General features: G+C 39.5%; 1 protein-coding gene across 3 annotated transcripts in view; it reads right to left on the reverse strand.

The window, feature by feature from the left end:
• atp2b1a (ATPase plasma membrane Ca2+ transporting 1a) overlaps positions 1–12,482 on the reverse strand; it is a 40,410-nt gene extending 27,928 nt beyond the window's left edge. For all 3 annotated transcript variants that reach the window (XM_013271199.3, XM_019346816.2, XM_019346817.2), the window contains exons 1-2: positions 12,325–12,482; positions 860–1,362 (exon numbers count right to left, since the gene is read on the reverse strand). In XM_013271199.3, coding sequence (XP_013126653.1) covers positions 860–1,052 — 193 coding nt within the window. In that variant the 5' untranslated portion in view covers positions 1,053–1,362; positions 12,325–12,482. The remainder of the gene's footprint in view (positions 1–859; positions 1,363–12,324) is intronic.
• Positions 12,483–15,464: the final 2,982 nt, after the last annotated feature.

A 15,464-nucleotide genomic window follows, 5' to 3' on the forward strand; every position in this document is an offset into this window, starting at 1 on the left:
ATTATCAAAAAGGAAAAAAAAGAAAGGTTAAGGATTAAAGTAAGTTAATGGTACTTGCTCAAATAACAGTTGCTTTGCAGTGTTATAAATGCTTGTATTTACCACTCTCCTTTTGGTTTACTGAAGCTCAGGAGACTTTTACCTTGCACCGAGAGACTGCATACAAAGGACTGTTACAGTGAATATGTGGTGCCATTTTAATCTGGGATCAAACTGAAAATCCCCACAAATAAAGAGTTCAGTCAAGGTCATACTGGTGATTAGGCAGACTGTCTATAAAGGGAAACAGACAGAAGTAGCAGGGGAAAAAAAGAAAGAAAAGATAGGCGCCATCAAAAGCAACCTACTTGGGTTTCACTATACCCTAAATGGAATTTTTTCCCCAATTCTTCTAATTATTAGGTTACGAATTTAATATTGAAGAAGACAGTCACAAAAGAGGAATTCACTACTTTACTACCGAGCCTTACAGAGTCCTGTTTTGTCCACCACATGTGGGACATTGACCTGCCTGCAGACTGGTACTGTGCCCAAGCAAACAGCTGGTCTGTCTGAAACCTACACACAAAGAAAAGCACATACACACACATAGTCAGAGAGGTGAAAAGGGAGAAAAGGAGGGTGTGTGGGACATATCCACAGGCCTTGAAATAGAGCAGGACTGGCCCAGGTCAGAGCCAGTCTGCCTGGCCACCTGTCTGGTTTGTGAAAGCTCCCAAGGAAGTCATGTCAAGGCATCCATAATGTGGCTGACACACCTCCTAAACTATGTGTGCACCACATTGTCATTCCCAAAACTAAAACTGTCATGCTGTAAATGATCAAACTCAAATCACGTTGAGTAAAAATGTTACTATACCATCTATTGGTGATGTTTTTAACCGGTTGCAGAGTCCTTGAATATCCCCATAATATTCCGCAATTTTGGTTACTGCCTCAGCGCTCCTCAGTTCCATTAACCCACGCAGTTCTTTTAGTGTGCAGCCAAACTCTCCATCATGGTTGGCCTCCACTATGGAGTTCTTCACCCCACTGTACGAGTTGTTCGCCATCTTCTTACTGCCTCCCCAGTCTATTGCAAAGTGTTGCTGCTTTGACTTGACAGCAGGGGTTTAAAAAGACCAAAAAAAAAAAAAAAAAAAAAAAAAAAAAGGCTGTCCTGGAAATTCTTAAATCCTCAAGAGTGTGAACACAGTGACAGTTCCCATAAACAGCCAACAGGCCCTTCACAGGCAGCTGGAGTCATATGCCAGGTAGAAGGGATATTATGAAACAAGCCATTTCCCTGGGAGAGATGAGTTCCTATTCTTTCATGGTGACTGAGGATCACCCACAGAGCCAGAGATCACCATGCATCCAGATCTGGAAGAGAAGAGCAAACACACAAAAAGAAATTTGTCAATATTCACATCAAAATGGGCCATTACATGAAGAGGGGGGTTAAAATTCATTTACTGACACAACGCTTATGCTAACTAATAGCTGGCCAGGAAATCATTTCGTTTTCAGTATATAAACTACCAAGTTGGAGGCACGCTCTTCTGTAATTTCATTCACATGTAAATTTTTTTTTTTTGACGTAGCATATCAAAATGTATGCTCATCAGAACACGAAAAATTAATATTTGCATAAAAAGAACTGAAACTCATTAGATAAAACCACTGGGCTGCTGAGACAAGTAGCTACATTATTAGCAGAACTGCCTCCAATCAATTGGCAAGAGATTCTGATTAGTTTTACTTAAGTTGCAATAAAATAACTTTGCCATCAAGATAAAAATCTTGACTAGTAATGAGCACTCTTTCTTGGTTAAAGCTTCTTGAGCATTATGTACTGGTAATCTACGGTTAACAGAGCTTCAACAATGCTTGTAGCTTTTTCACACTTTTACACATTTTTCTTGCCTCTTGCATAAGTTGGACTTGAATGAGGCATAAAGTGATTAAAAAACAGAACATATTCAAACAATAACAAAATAATAACCATGTTAAACAACGTTAAAGCCAGAGCATGACAGTTCAACCAACTAACAGACCTCATGGACAAGCACAATAAATCACAAGACCATTTTCTACCTGCTTTTTAGTTACAATTCAAAATCATGTTTCTGTTTTTCCTATTAATACAAACTGTTCCTCATCTGATAAATGTACAATAAATAAGGATGTTGCCTGCTGTACAGATTGTTAAAGGCAATTTTCTGAATTATGATATATAATAAAAGGCTTTGTTGTTCGTCTTCTACCCTATCTGTATTAATAAATAAACAGCAGACCCTGGATACAACATAAAGTCACTGTGTTAAATATGAATGTTGTTGAAAAGACACTACAAAGTGCATATCACATCTTGAAGTCAGCATGTCAGAAGATCTCTCCTTAATGACCATAGCTTCAAGGTGGAGCAAAAAAGATTAGCACAATTAAACCAGGTGTTTACCTTAAGTTTATTGCTTTGCACTTGACAGTATGCTCTGCCTTGCCAGCTTGTTCTCCCCTGTCATTTTAGACAGAAACGCTTGTTGGCAAGCTTTTACTGCACTTACAGTAAATTATCGGGTTATGTTTAACTTCAGTAATGTTATCTTAACTTCACAGAGAACAGAGGACACAGTGAACACATACACACATACTCTGAAACCAGGGACAGATGAGAGAAAATAACCTGACCCTAAAGGATAGCAAAACAGTACAAACTCTTACACCCTGCTGTAATAAATAAGCGCACAAAAATCAGGTAACACTTTTCACTTTTTGGGATAGGAGCATAAAGCCCCTTGTCTTTAAAGTCATTCCAGCCAAATTTGTAAAATTAAGATTTCATAGAGACCTGTTGTACACAAAATGGGATTACTTCAATATTTTATCAAAATCAACACGGCTAACACAGTCCAAGTGAACATTTAAGGAAGAATTCCTGGGCTCATGGGATCATACATGTGGACAAAGTGAATACATAATAACATCTTGCTTGCAATACCAGAAATCCTGCTACTGTGTTGTAAGCCTGAACATAAACAGCACTTTAACATTGATGAGAGGTATGTGGAACAGGCCTTCTGATCCATATGAGTAAAAAGTCTCATGGACCTGATAAATTTTGCACTCAACAACTAAATCCTTAATTTCATTCCATTTTTTAAAAAAAATAGGTTTTTACAGGCACAGCATGGACCTAATGTACGGATGATGATGTTTTAGTCCCTGTTTTCTAAATCTACTTTTCCCAGATATTTAATGAATGATGAAAATCTTTAAACAAACAAACAAACCCACATGAAAATAGATATTTTAAGGTAAACTGGGCATGTCCTTGACCCCATGCAGTTTGCTTACAGGCCACAGATAGGAGCAGTATATGCCACAATAACCTTGTTCAACCTGAATGTTAAACACTTCCTTGTCCTAGTTTTCAGCTTTCAGCCCAATCCTCATATTTTAATCAGAAGGCTTTTAGGGATCAGCTATGGCCCAGTACTTGATGATTTTGTTAAAAGGTATGATGAGTCTTCAGTTAAATGTAACTAAGACAAAATATATGATCACTGATTTTAGAAAGTGCACTCATACACAAGAGATCACGTCCATTATGGGTGATGGAATGTGCTTAATCTTAGAAATATCTCAGAACAATTATTGATTCAAAGCTAAACTTTGAAGCAAACTGTGAAGCTGTGTGCAAAAAAACCTAAACTCCACATTGATACAACCATGATGATTTCATTTAATCACATTCTCACTGAATCCATTTTCTCCTTGTCCTTGGTGTCAGGTCTAAGACATTTATCTGTAAAGAACAGAAACTCATTCAAACAAATTACCAGACCACCTAACAAACTAACTTATGAGCCACTGTTTGAGAGAAAGGTTTCTGGCCCCAAACTGTTGGACAACACAGTTTAAAAACTGCTTCACTGCAGCAGCTGTCACTTAGATGAACAAATCCATAGCTTTACAATCCTATGCCAGGTGAATTCATTATTATTATGTTTTTATTAATTTCTTTAGTATTTTGTATTATGCTTATCTGTTGTCTCTGTTTATATTGAATATGTGCGTGCAAGGATGGATGACTCACTACTGCAGGCCAAATCAACCTACGGGTATAAATAAAGTAACCTGAACCTGAACCTGCTACCCTTGAATATGACTACTACACTAAAAGAAGTATAATTTAAATAACTGTAGACTTCAAGTTCAGTCTGCCTGTTGAAGAGCTTCTAATACAACATTACAGTCAAATCTTTTCGACTAAACACCCCCATTTATTCTAGACTACATCAGTCCCCTTGCCATTTCAACATAAAGTCTCTCACAATTTAATTTAAAAAACAAAAAAAAAACAAATCACAGTCATAAAGCCCCTGACTTCCCTGCTGTGTGACTCCTGGGGTGCCGTAGTGAACAAGGACCAACTGACTGATTACCCTAGGAAAAGCCTTTTGTTTAATCTAATTAAGACTATCTGTCGCATGAGGGACCTCCATGGTGCTCTACATGGGAGAGTCCATTCTAATGAGAGGCTGCTGTCCATTCAGTGTTAATCAGACTAACACAATGTGGCTGATTCATTCACGTCGACCAGGTTGATACGAATATGTCTTGGAGAAGCTCGGATGAGAAAGCAACATCCTAATAAAACTACAGAGGCTGAAGCATAGCAAGTGTACATCTGTTTTAGGAAAGGTTTGATTTCATTGATTTCTTCATTCCAGAAGGAACAAAACTGGATTTATGGCTGAGATTTAACAAGATGGGCCCAGTTTCTATATGAAATCACTACTGTACTAAAAGCCATGTCAAACTAATCTTGCATTGCACAAGGAATCTGGACCCAGCCATCTGATCCATTAGGAAAGGCACCAGTGGGGGTACACGGGAACATTAAGCCATGTCTGGAAATAACACTGAGGATACTTTACTTGCTTTTTCTCACTTTCTAAATTTCAAACAGTAACACAAATCACATTTGAAAGGAAACTTTTCATCTGTCTTTACAGCAAACAGGAACTCCAAATGAATGTCAAACTCAAGAAAGCGTTTGAACTCTAAACTGGGTAAATGTAGCCTTTATTATTGCTCAGTGCACAAATGGATACTTGCAGCTTATTCCATTGAGATTCTTGGAAACTATTCTGTCACATGTCGAGACTATTTGAAGCCATCTGCCATGGAAAACGGGACAGAATTTATTATTTATTACACGGTATAATTGCCAGGCCGGGTGTGCTACTGAGGTGGGAGACATTGTGGAAATCCCTATTGTGAGAAGGAAACGCACCTTTGCATGATTTGTGCTGTCCAGAGATTTAGGCTCTTCATTCCATATTAGCATGCCCATTTAGATGGGGATGAGGTAGGTGGTCGTTAACCTGATGTGGCATTTTCGTTTTCATTTCATTTTCATTCTTGAGTATCCTGATTTTATAATCACAACGTACTCTGGCAAAATATACACACACACTAAACTCAAACCGCAAGACTTTATAGTGTTGTCAAACAATATATAAATTTATATATTAAAAAAGGTGACATTGTATTTCAGCAATCACCATTCCAAGCAAATGACGCACATGTTTTAATCCCAGGAATTTCTGTCAAGAAACTGGGTTCCTTATGGCTGCTGGCTGTCTGTGTTTCCACTGTCGTCTAAACACTGATGGCTCTTTTTACAGGCCATTAATAAAATGCAACTACACAACAAACTGATTCACTCCCTTCCTGTATGTGGTAGTAATGGAGATCAGTAGAAATGTTAGAAAAGCAGCATTTCCACCCGTTAGTTTCCTTCACCTCTGAAAAATACTAGCCCAGAGCAAGAAGCAAGTCATTTGGGTTGTTTTTTGTTTTTCTGGAGGGATGAAATTATTTCCTATGTAGTAAATGCAGCTGTAGTCAGGATAGTTTTGGAATTCTTCGTACTAGAGCAAGTTCACAAATCTCACCAACCTGACACAGGTGAATTTCAGGGTAGACCATCTTGTACCCTAAAGAAAGCATGCGACTTTCTAAATTTGTTAATGGCCTCTAAAGTACTTGCATCAAGTGGCAGGAGTTTAACTTGCTTCGAGCACCATATGGACTACTCAAGACAAGCCTATAATTTTCAGTGTAATTCACTGCACCCCCCCACCCCATGTCTTACTATAACATTCACACCCCCTAACCCAACATGCAGCAACAATGCCAAGATGAAGGAAGTGCCAACATTTGCTGCCCTGGGTCAGTTTAGGGTTGCAGTGCAGCTCACATGTTACAACAGTGGAAAATGATTGTGATTGGATCTCCAAGCCAACAGCTGGCATGGTATGGCTGAATGACAGAGGCCAGAGTTAACCCTTTCCAAGCTACAGTAGCAGACCGATAACTCAGGGTGGATGTGTGCTGGTTTAACCCAAGAATTACAGACCTGCACATCACAAGGCTATTCAAAACTACAGTCACAATGAATCCCCTACAAAGAAGGCTGCAGCAAGTGAGAACAAGTAGACAGGATAATGGTGATGGATGTGTCATAAATATACTTATGTCTTTGTTTCCATGTTAAGGAAACCCTCTGGCAATTTGAATACCTTTATGTGCCAACAACTTGATGCAAGTCAAAGATAGCAATTCTAGGGATCCCTCTGCAATGGAGCTGCCTAATGCGAGAGGTGATATTTTTAGCTTCCCCTACACTGTCCCCTCCCCCCACTGCTAGCCATTGCCGAACTGGGTCAGGCCATGTAAATGTGGAGGGTACAAAGCAGAGACACCCAGCCATCCTTGTGCTGCGTGGCTTGCAGCTGAGAGTGCTACTTCATCCCACCGACTGGAACCTCTACATAGCTCTCAAACGCTGTCAGGCTGCCAGTTCATGAGAACGCACAGTCAGAGATATCACCGTCAACACGCTTTTCCTCTCCAGCTCCTTTTACTGCATGTATGGAAGGACACGCAACAGCATTTGAAATGAAAGTAAACCATCATCTTTTCCTCCAAGAACTAAGGATGCTGGATAAATAGGAATAAAATCTTTATATATGTAGTCACTGTCTATCATATTATATTTATAGATCAATTTATGGGCACTTTAAAACTACCGCGTTATTTTAAAAATGTTTATTTGTGCTCTAATATTAATAAATATAGTCTTTGTACATTTTTTTTCTTCATGTGTTCTGTCTTGTAGGTAAGCAGATGTAAATTGTTTTTTTGGGACAACATGGTTTCCCCCAAAAAAAACAAAACCCCAAAATTCTGGTGCAGTATGTAAAACTTTGTACTGATAACAAGCCAGTCTGTGCCCTCTTCTTTATTCTGAAAGGTAAAAATGTCAATATTTCCAAAAATAATTTAACATTTTCATTTATCATACCACAGCACAGATTTCTGTTTTGCCTTAGCCCATTACACCTTGGCTATACACATTTTTTAACCCCCCACCTGGTAGAGTTTCAATTAAACATTTGTGGATTCATTCCGAGGTGTGAATGTCCCTTACCTGTGTACAATTATAAGGCACTACTGCCCAAGGTCACAAATTTTACCACCGTTCAGTGTTGGTTTTAAGACTGTGTGTTGCATACAGAGATTTCTACAGAGATTTCTCAGTCTTTTTATGGTATTATGCTTCATAAATGATGAAATCTTTTTTTTTTTTTTGCAACTGAATGTTGAAAAATATTCATTTTAAACCAATGAACTATTTGCCAATGCAATCTTTTACAATGATTTTAACGCCTGTCTGTGTTTACTTCTAAAAGCCTCTCTGGGTTTTTATATCCAATCATTTTACAAACCTGTTGGCAAAAGATCTGATTAGTGTTAAGACTTTTCACCACTTTTTAAGCAATTAAAGTTTTACTTTCACGCTTAGCATTTACTTTTCAAACCTTTTAAGGAACAGGTTGTACTTTTCTTTTTGAACCTTTGTGCCAACAAAAAGAATTTGCTATACAACAAGCAGTACGAATTTGAAATGCACACGCAGTAATATCTTAAATTTACCAACAAATAGTTTGACGCTGTCTTACAAAAGCAATGCAGGTGAAGCACATTGCTATAGACAGGGTTTTAACCTCTTACATAACAACAGAACAGACAAGTTATAAAATTTAGTACATAGTGGCCATCTAGGCACATGAAGACTAACCGGTTCCTCAAAACTGTTTATATTAACTTATATAGAGCATGTCAAAAATAATTGTTTTTACATGCATAAATGAGGGGGGAGCTGGGCATTTAAACAAGTAAAACTGAGCACATGAGTATTTTTGAGTGCTGGAAGACTATCCTGTTGTTAAAGTTGTATTCTTACCCCCCACTGTTAAAAAAATAATAATAAAATAAAATAAAATGAAATAAAAAAATTGGGGGGGGGGGGGGGGGGGGGGGGGGTACTATACATGAATATAAAAATTTTATTCTGTTCTACTAATTTCCTCCTGTCAAAGATGTTAATGCAAACCAGGAGGTATGATTTTATTGAGCTTTTCAATCCTATGCACATCTATGCAAAATGTTCCAAAATGAGGCATCTTTCATTGAGGCACTTTGAAGATCAGAGGCTTTCTGTGTTCTTGGTTATGTGCGATTCCACAGACCAGATCGGTGGCCTGGGGTCCTGCTGTCCCATCATTATCTGCTGCAGTCTGAAATTGCTGTTGCCATCATTTCAGTTTTAGGATGTACAGTTGTTGACTTGTGGATTATATATTTCACAACCCCCCCCCCCCCGAAGAAACCCCAAACCTGTAGTACAGAATGCATTGCTATGGTTTAATACGTCATGCATGTGTTCTGCATTCATTATGACGAAACCACTTGCTGTAACTGTTAATAAATAGCCCAAGTGAAAATGTATACTAGAAAGAAAGTTTTGAAGCTTCGAGGAACAGACAAATGATTTCATGATCCACATGATTTCATTTGATTCAAATCAAAAATATTACAAATCAACTCAAAGTGGTCTTTCAGGGAGCTATTGTTTCCCACGAATACACTGCTCTGACTTGATTAGGCAGGAATTGCTCTCCTATTGCCTCCACCATATGATATTACTGGCCCTCCTCCACTGTACTAATGTTGCAAGATTTTTCAGAGCATGCTACAATGGCAGTTTGAATGTGTAGAGAAGATTACACCAGAGCAGGACTGTATACTGTATGCCACAAGTGATAACATCCAAGACAACCAGCAATGCTTTACGATGAGAGAAGCTGGGGTCTGGAAGTATGCTTCTATTATATAAGCTCAATGACGCTGAAGTTCAAATGAACAAATAATAATAATAATATTACAGTTAAATCATCTAGCCCACTTTAAAAATGTCCCTTTAATCATTGCCACGTCAAGCCACAGAGCCCACCATGTTGTAGAGATGCCAAAACAAACATAAATGTCCGTCAGACTGACTGGTAGCATATTTAGACCTTCTGACAGTCTTCAGGGCTATTTTGTAGCACGTGCCTTGCAATTATTTTAATTAGGCACAATCCCAGTATATAATAACTTTTGCCAATCTTCAATTATAGTACATTTGATCTCCTGCAACTAAAAACTGAAGCATATAACTGGTAGTCACACCTGTGTAATTTGTTTCTCGTGCCAAGTTAGACAAGATTTAAATGAACGAGTAGTAATGAATGACTAAAAGACCCTGTAACCTAAAACCCCTGCTTGAAATAATCTTGACCTTACAATCCACACACAGTAAGAAAGATAAGTAAAATGCCATCATTGGTAAATGTTACCATGAATACATGACACTTCGTGGTTCAAAACCACACTATATTTAGCTTTCCATGCTGGTTTACATGAGGCTTAACGCCACCTTAGATTAATGACCTGCAGTGGTCACCTCAGTGAAATAATGCTTTAAACTAGCAATTATAAACATTAAACTTGAAGAATTACAGAGTACACTAAGGACAATTGTTAGTAATTTTTCTTAATGTTGGGCTTGTAGTTGTCTGCAGTGCAGAGCATGACAATGAAATACGTGAACATGTGAACCAGCAGCTGTAAGAGGAACTCATCCATGATGAGTTAGGAACAGATTTGGCAGGCGACAACTGCCTGGAAGAAAGTATACCAGATATGACGAATTACTTCACAGTGGCTATACCTTTGTAAGTACTCGAAAATAAGCACTTATCTCAGCAGCAAGGACCATGTAAGATTGGTGAGAACAACATTCTTCAGCACAGCAAATGAGAAAAAAAAAAAAACATGCACTGCTGAAAAGGACGTAGAGGTGTAGTCTTGAAAGGTTGATTTTCTACAAACGAACTAATGAGCCACAAAGGTCAAGTGATCTTCCCTCTGCAATATAACAATTTTTCAAAAGAATAAAAAAAAAAAATATTCAAATAACTACTGACTCATATTAGTCACTCAAGGAGAGGAGTAATGTCTATAATCAGCCATTAGAAAAAAGGGTGGCACAGCAAGGAATAAGAAAAGATATTTTTGTCATTCTTGAGTGACAGCAACAGTCTGAGTTCAAAGGGCTCAGACACAGCAACAGATTGTGTTACTGATGATTTAAGTGAATCATTAAACAAACTCAATTTCTATATGCTGCGCTAGGCAGTTACGATGAAGCATTACTCACTGCTAAACCTGGAAAATAGACTTCTAATGCAGTATTAGCTAGAAAATTCAAACATATCTCCAAACTGAATCACAGCAAGTGTCATTGCAGCTAATACAATATTGTGCGGCAAGATATTGTGATTATAAAATCCGTGTAATTGCTTATCTGTCATTATATTATTTAACAAGACCAGAGTACAGATGACTACTCCAGGTGACTAGCACGCTCTGTGTCACCGAGTTCAGCGTCTTTTCATACAACTACAATAATACCTGCAATCCACTGTAGAATCACAAGTCATTATACAAACACTGGAAGACACTGCTGGCGCTGCAGCAAGCTGGGTGCTATTTAATTGGATAAGGAGTGATCCCTTCAACTAGACACCAAAAGGTGCTCTGTGGCTGCACTCCACATCGACCTGGATACTGCAGGTAATGTCTGAGTGCACCAATCTATATTACGTCGTCAATCAAGATTAAGAGTGTAACGTTAACGTACGTAATCATCTTGCAGTACCTGGAAGCCCTAAGAAATACGAGATACATTACGGGCAAGTGGAAGGTAATTTAAAGAGACGAGCTGCAGTCAGTCTGTGAGTTTCTGTTGCAGTGCAAGTATGAAATAAGCGTTGTTCTTTCAGTAGCGTTACGGACTAAAAGTGGCAGTTTTTTTCCGCCTTAGTTCGGAAATAACCTGACAGTTTTGCCATACCGGGACATTTAAGAGTGGTAAACAGCCATACTTGCTCAAATGGGTTTCTCGTAATTGTTTCGAGGAGGTTAGGAGATTGGGGCTTGAGATTAAAACCCTACTAGTTGCGGTCAAATTATTGTCTTCAGAATACGGTACAAATTAAGTGTTGGACAACAGAATTCGACACCAGCAAATGACAGCCCCTAAAAATGATGTTAGTCAATAAACGACGATTCAAAACACCTTTACTGTGGTGACAGAGAGCCGAAATGACTAATGCGGTTTTATGGGTTCCCCGAGTTGCCCGTGTTGAGTGTGTTGAGCAACCGCAGCGCGTGGACTCCCAGCGCTCGCGGAATATAGTTCCAGGCCGTTTTGTAGTATTACTCCACTAACGTTATGTATCTGCATATAAAACGGGAACTGCGAGGCGTTAGACAAGCTGAATGACATATCACCATGTAACATGCAATGCAGACAACTTTCTTTTAAAGATATGAAGGTCCATAGTTGAAGTGTTATTTAACAGCGGGACTCCGCGAGGAGCGACCAAGTCGAAACGTCAATGTGCAGCCCAGCAGATATGTTATTAAAAAATAAGAGCGGTCCTGACTAGCGTACACGGTTAGCCAACTAGCACTAATGCGTTAGCTTATGCTGACTGCAAAGAGGGGAAATTCACAAAAGATACTTCCAACAGACTGACAAGTCTAAAAACTTAACCATGAGCCACGCAGAAGTCCCAAGCAAACTAAGCACAAGCGTATGAAATCTGGCAGCATCCCGGGCTGATTAGATACCTGTGTTGGAAAACGAACCGCCCCATGTCAGTATCCCTCCAAGATAGCTAACATTAGCTTGGTATACAGCTAACTACCCAAGGCAAGCGACCCACAGTGGTTGGCCCTCGTTGATCAGTGCACACAAAAAAAGAAGACCTTAACCGGTTATGGGGTTGCATGCAACATCCAAAATCACTTGGAAAGATCAATTATTGTGTGGCATTTTGCCGCGCTAATAGAGAAAAATATAAGTAAAATAATACTTACTCCGTCCTCTGAAGAGCACCCCAGCTCCCTTTCTCTCTTTAACTCCCCCTCAGTCTCACCAAAGACTAGACTCTCTCCCCTGATCTGAGGTATAATCCCGCCCACTGCGCTGTCACAACCACAACCAAAGCCTGCAAACCTCACACTGCCAAGATAGTTCCTATCTCCCTCGAGCTCATGGAAACCCATGTCAGTTTGACCGGAAATCATATGACACATGCGTGCGGTGGAAAAGCGGTATAATGTTGCCGAAACTCACGTGGCTGACTGATGAATATACATAATCTCTTTATGTTTAATCACAGAAGAGATGCAGACCAAGACCACCTATTTGATTTTTAATGCAACACGATAAAAGGTGCGTGTCTCACAGCTGTATTGTTGCTTCTCTATGATTTTAAAATGCTAAAATCAAGCTGAAGCGATATCGGGCATATCGTGAGAGACAACCGGCCAAAAGATAACGTTGTAAAAGTGGAACTCGACGATAGCGGAAGTGCACGGGGCTGAACCATTTCGCCTCGCCTTTTTCATTTCTGTCACAACACCGCCGGGGACATGTGATGCACGTCAAAAGGAGGATGGGTATGGACCGCTGGTGTGGATTCCCATTGGCTTAGCCAGCATATCAGTCGCCTATGGAAACGGTTACGTCATGATCCCCTAGTACTCCTTCTTTGCTCCCGTGTAGCTTTATAATAACAGGATTATTCAACAGCCCCCCCATCATATGATGCAGCCTGCAGACAGTAGGCAACGAAAATGCATCGGTTTTGCTGTCCGGGCGACTCAGCCCCACCTAGGCTGCACGACGCTCTTCCCCTCGACGCCTAATCAAACCTGACGTTATTCTTTCCATGACGTAGTGCGTTTTTTTTCTCTCTCTCTTCACCAGATTCAATGCCTGTATTCTTTGCGATTCCTTTAGTACTCTCGGGGAGTCACACACTCTGCACAATCAGCCTCCTTATTACTGGGGGCAGCTGTCAATGAAATGCAAACAGCACTGCATTCCAATGTGAGCCATTACACCGATGTGACAGAAATTCAACAGCGTTTTGGTACTGCAATATATTGCAGCACAAGTCCCCTGTAATTGTCTAATATGTTGTAATTTATGTTTTTTATGCAACATAGAATGCAAGGTGTTAATTGGAATTAGAAAGTCTGTGATCCAGAATTTAGACAAGGTGGTTCTTGCAAAATCCATCTGAACTTTGCACAAACCAAGTCAGGTAGAGAAACTGCTATTTGACAATTAAAAAAAAATAGAAAAAAAAGAAAGATTAGTTGTGGTAGATCATAAACAGAAAATAACCATGGCCAGGGTCAAAACTCAGTGTAATACACTTGCTGTCTGGACATAATGGGATTTATCATTAACACGAGTGCCTTGAGTGCACGGCAGCAGCTGCCTCTTCAGAAAGGTCCAACGTGTTTAGGCTTGTATGCAAATTAAAAGTTGGAAAATATCATTTCAGAATTTCCGAGTCAGACAGACGTCAAGCGGAGAAAAGAGATTTGGAAAGAAAGAGGAAGAGAAGAAGTAGGGGGAAAAAAACCCCAACTTGATTTATGTAAGATGATTTGTGCAATCATTTGGCCTTATGTCTTTGTGATTTGACTTTAATGGCTCAGTCTAAAGCAGAATGAGGAACAATCAGTCAAAATGCATAGATAGGCAAAAAAAAAAAACCCCAAAAAAACGTTGTTCGCAGAAGCTGCAGAAGCTCCCACACTCCCTTCGCACATTGTGAGCTGTCAGGTTTCTGCTCTAAAACTTTAGAACTGCAGCTGCAGCTGCAGCAGTGCTTAGATGCTGATGTTTTTTCCCCTGTACGCCCAGCAGTAACACGGGCCTCATCTGAACAAGCTTTGGCACACAGACTTTGCTCCACAGGCCTTTAAACCCTATAGTGCCAAAGCAGCGACAAGATCTATTTTTACGTCTGCCATTTTTGCAGTTCACTGTCAGTGGTTTTGGTGGCTTCCTAAGTGGCAGCCTGCAGTGCTTTGTGTTGGTCAACCCAGAGCAGATGTTAGGTTATTCACTGACCCCCAAGGGCATCTCTTTCTCTCTTTTTCAGTCCATCAGTCTGTGCATCAGCCCTTCTTCTTTATCTGAACCAGAGGACACACTTAAGGTAATGGTAGGAATGCAAATATAGATTCATAATGGATCTTTACAATCAACATCAAAAATACATGAGGACTGTAGATCAGCTGGCCTGCTCTGGAGGAAAGTTGAAGATTTAGTGGGGTATCTTTATTCATGTTGTTCAGTCTGGCTCATTTCAGGGGTAGCAAATGAATCTGAAAGATCACAAATTAAGTTTTAGATATTGTTCAGTTTGTACAAAAATGCATGAAAGAATCTTTAGAGGGGACAGCTCTTTACTTCCTGCTTCCTGTTTTTGTGCTAATCAACTGTGAACCTTTCATTTCACTGTTAACCTTAATGTGTATAAGCACAGCACATAGAGTGTAGTGGTTTACATATTCACTTCACAAGAAAGATCTTCGGTTTCATCCTGGGAGGAAACACAAATCCTTTTGGAAGGGCATCTGGCATAAAAATCAGCCAAATAAAACACACAGAGCTTACATGCTGTGGCAACCCTTTGTGAATAATGGAACATAAAGCATGCATGCATATTTTAACTGTAAACCATTAGAATTCATTACAAAACATCAGTAAAAAACAAAGCTTTTTCCATGATAACAATTTCTTTCTAAGCTGTTAATGATGTTTGTAATGTCTTTTCTAAAGCTGACAGAAAATAAATTGGAATTCTGCCTCGTACCATCACTCCGTGCTTGTTCACTTGAAACCACTTAATCTTTCAATCCATTTAAACACTTATGGACCACAGAAGTGAGCAATATGATGAAGACTCGCACCAAGGGCCTTTTAGTTGTATGGGAAACAATCTAGATGCAGGTTGTTAATGGCAAAAGTGAATTGTTTAGCCCTGAAAATTGAGTGGAAATGACCACGTGTGTGTCTACGAACGCCAGAAACCAAACCACTGCAGAACTCCTCCTGGTTTTTAATACTCAAGGAAATTGCATCTATGCAAATAGCGGGACTCTCTGAGAGCCATGTTGAGTTTTCAAATTGAGGAGACCAATCATTTTCC

The sequence above is a fragment of the Oreochromis niloticus genome, linkage group LG17 (genome assembly GCF_001858045.2).
Source record: "Oreochromis niloticus isolate F11D_XX linkage group LG17, O_niloticus_UMD_NMBU, whole genome shotgun sequence".
NCBI classification, from domain to species: Eukaryota; Metazoa; Chordata; class Actinopteri; order Cichliformes; family Cichlidae; genus Oreochromis; species Oreochromis niloticus.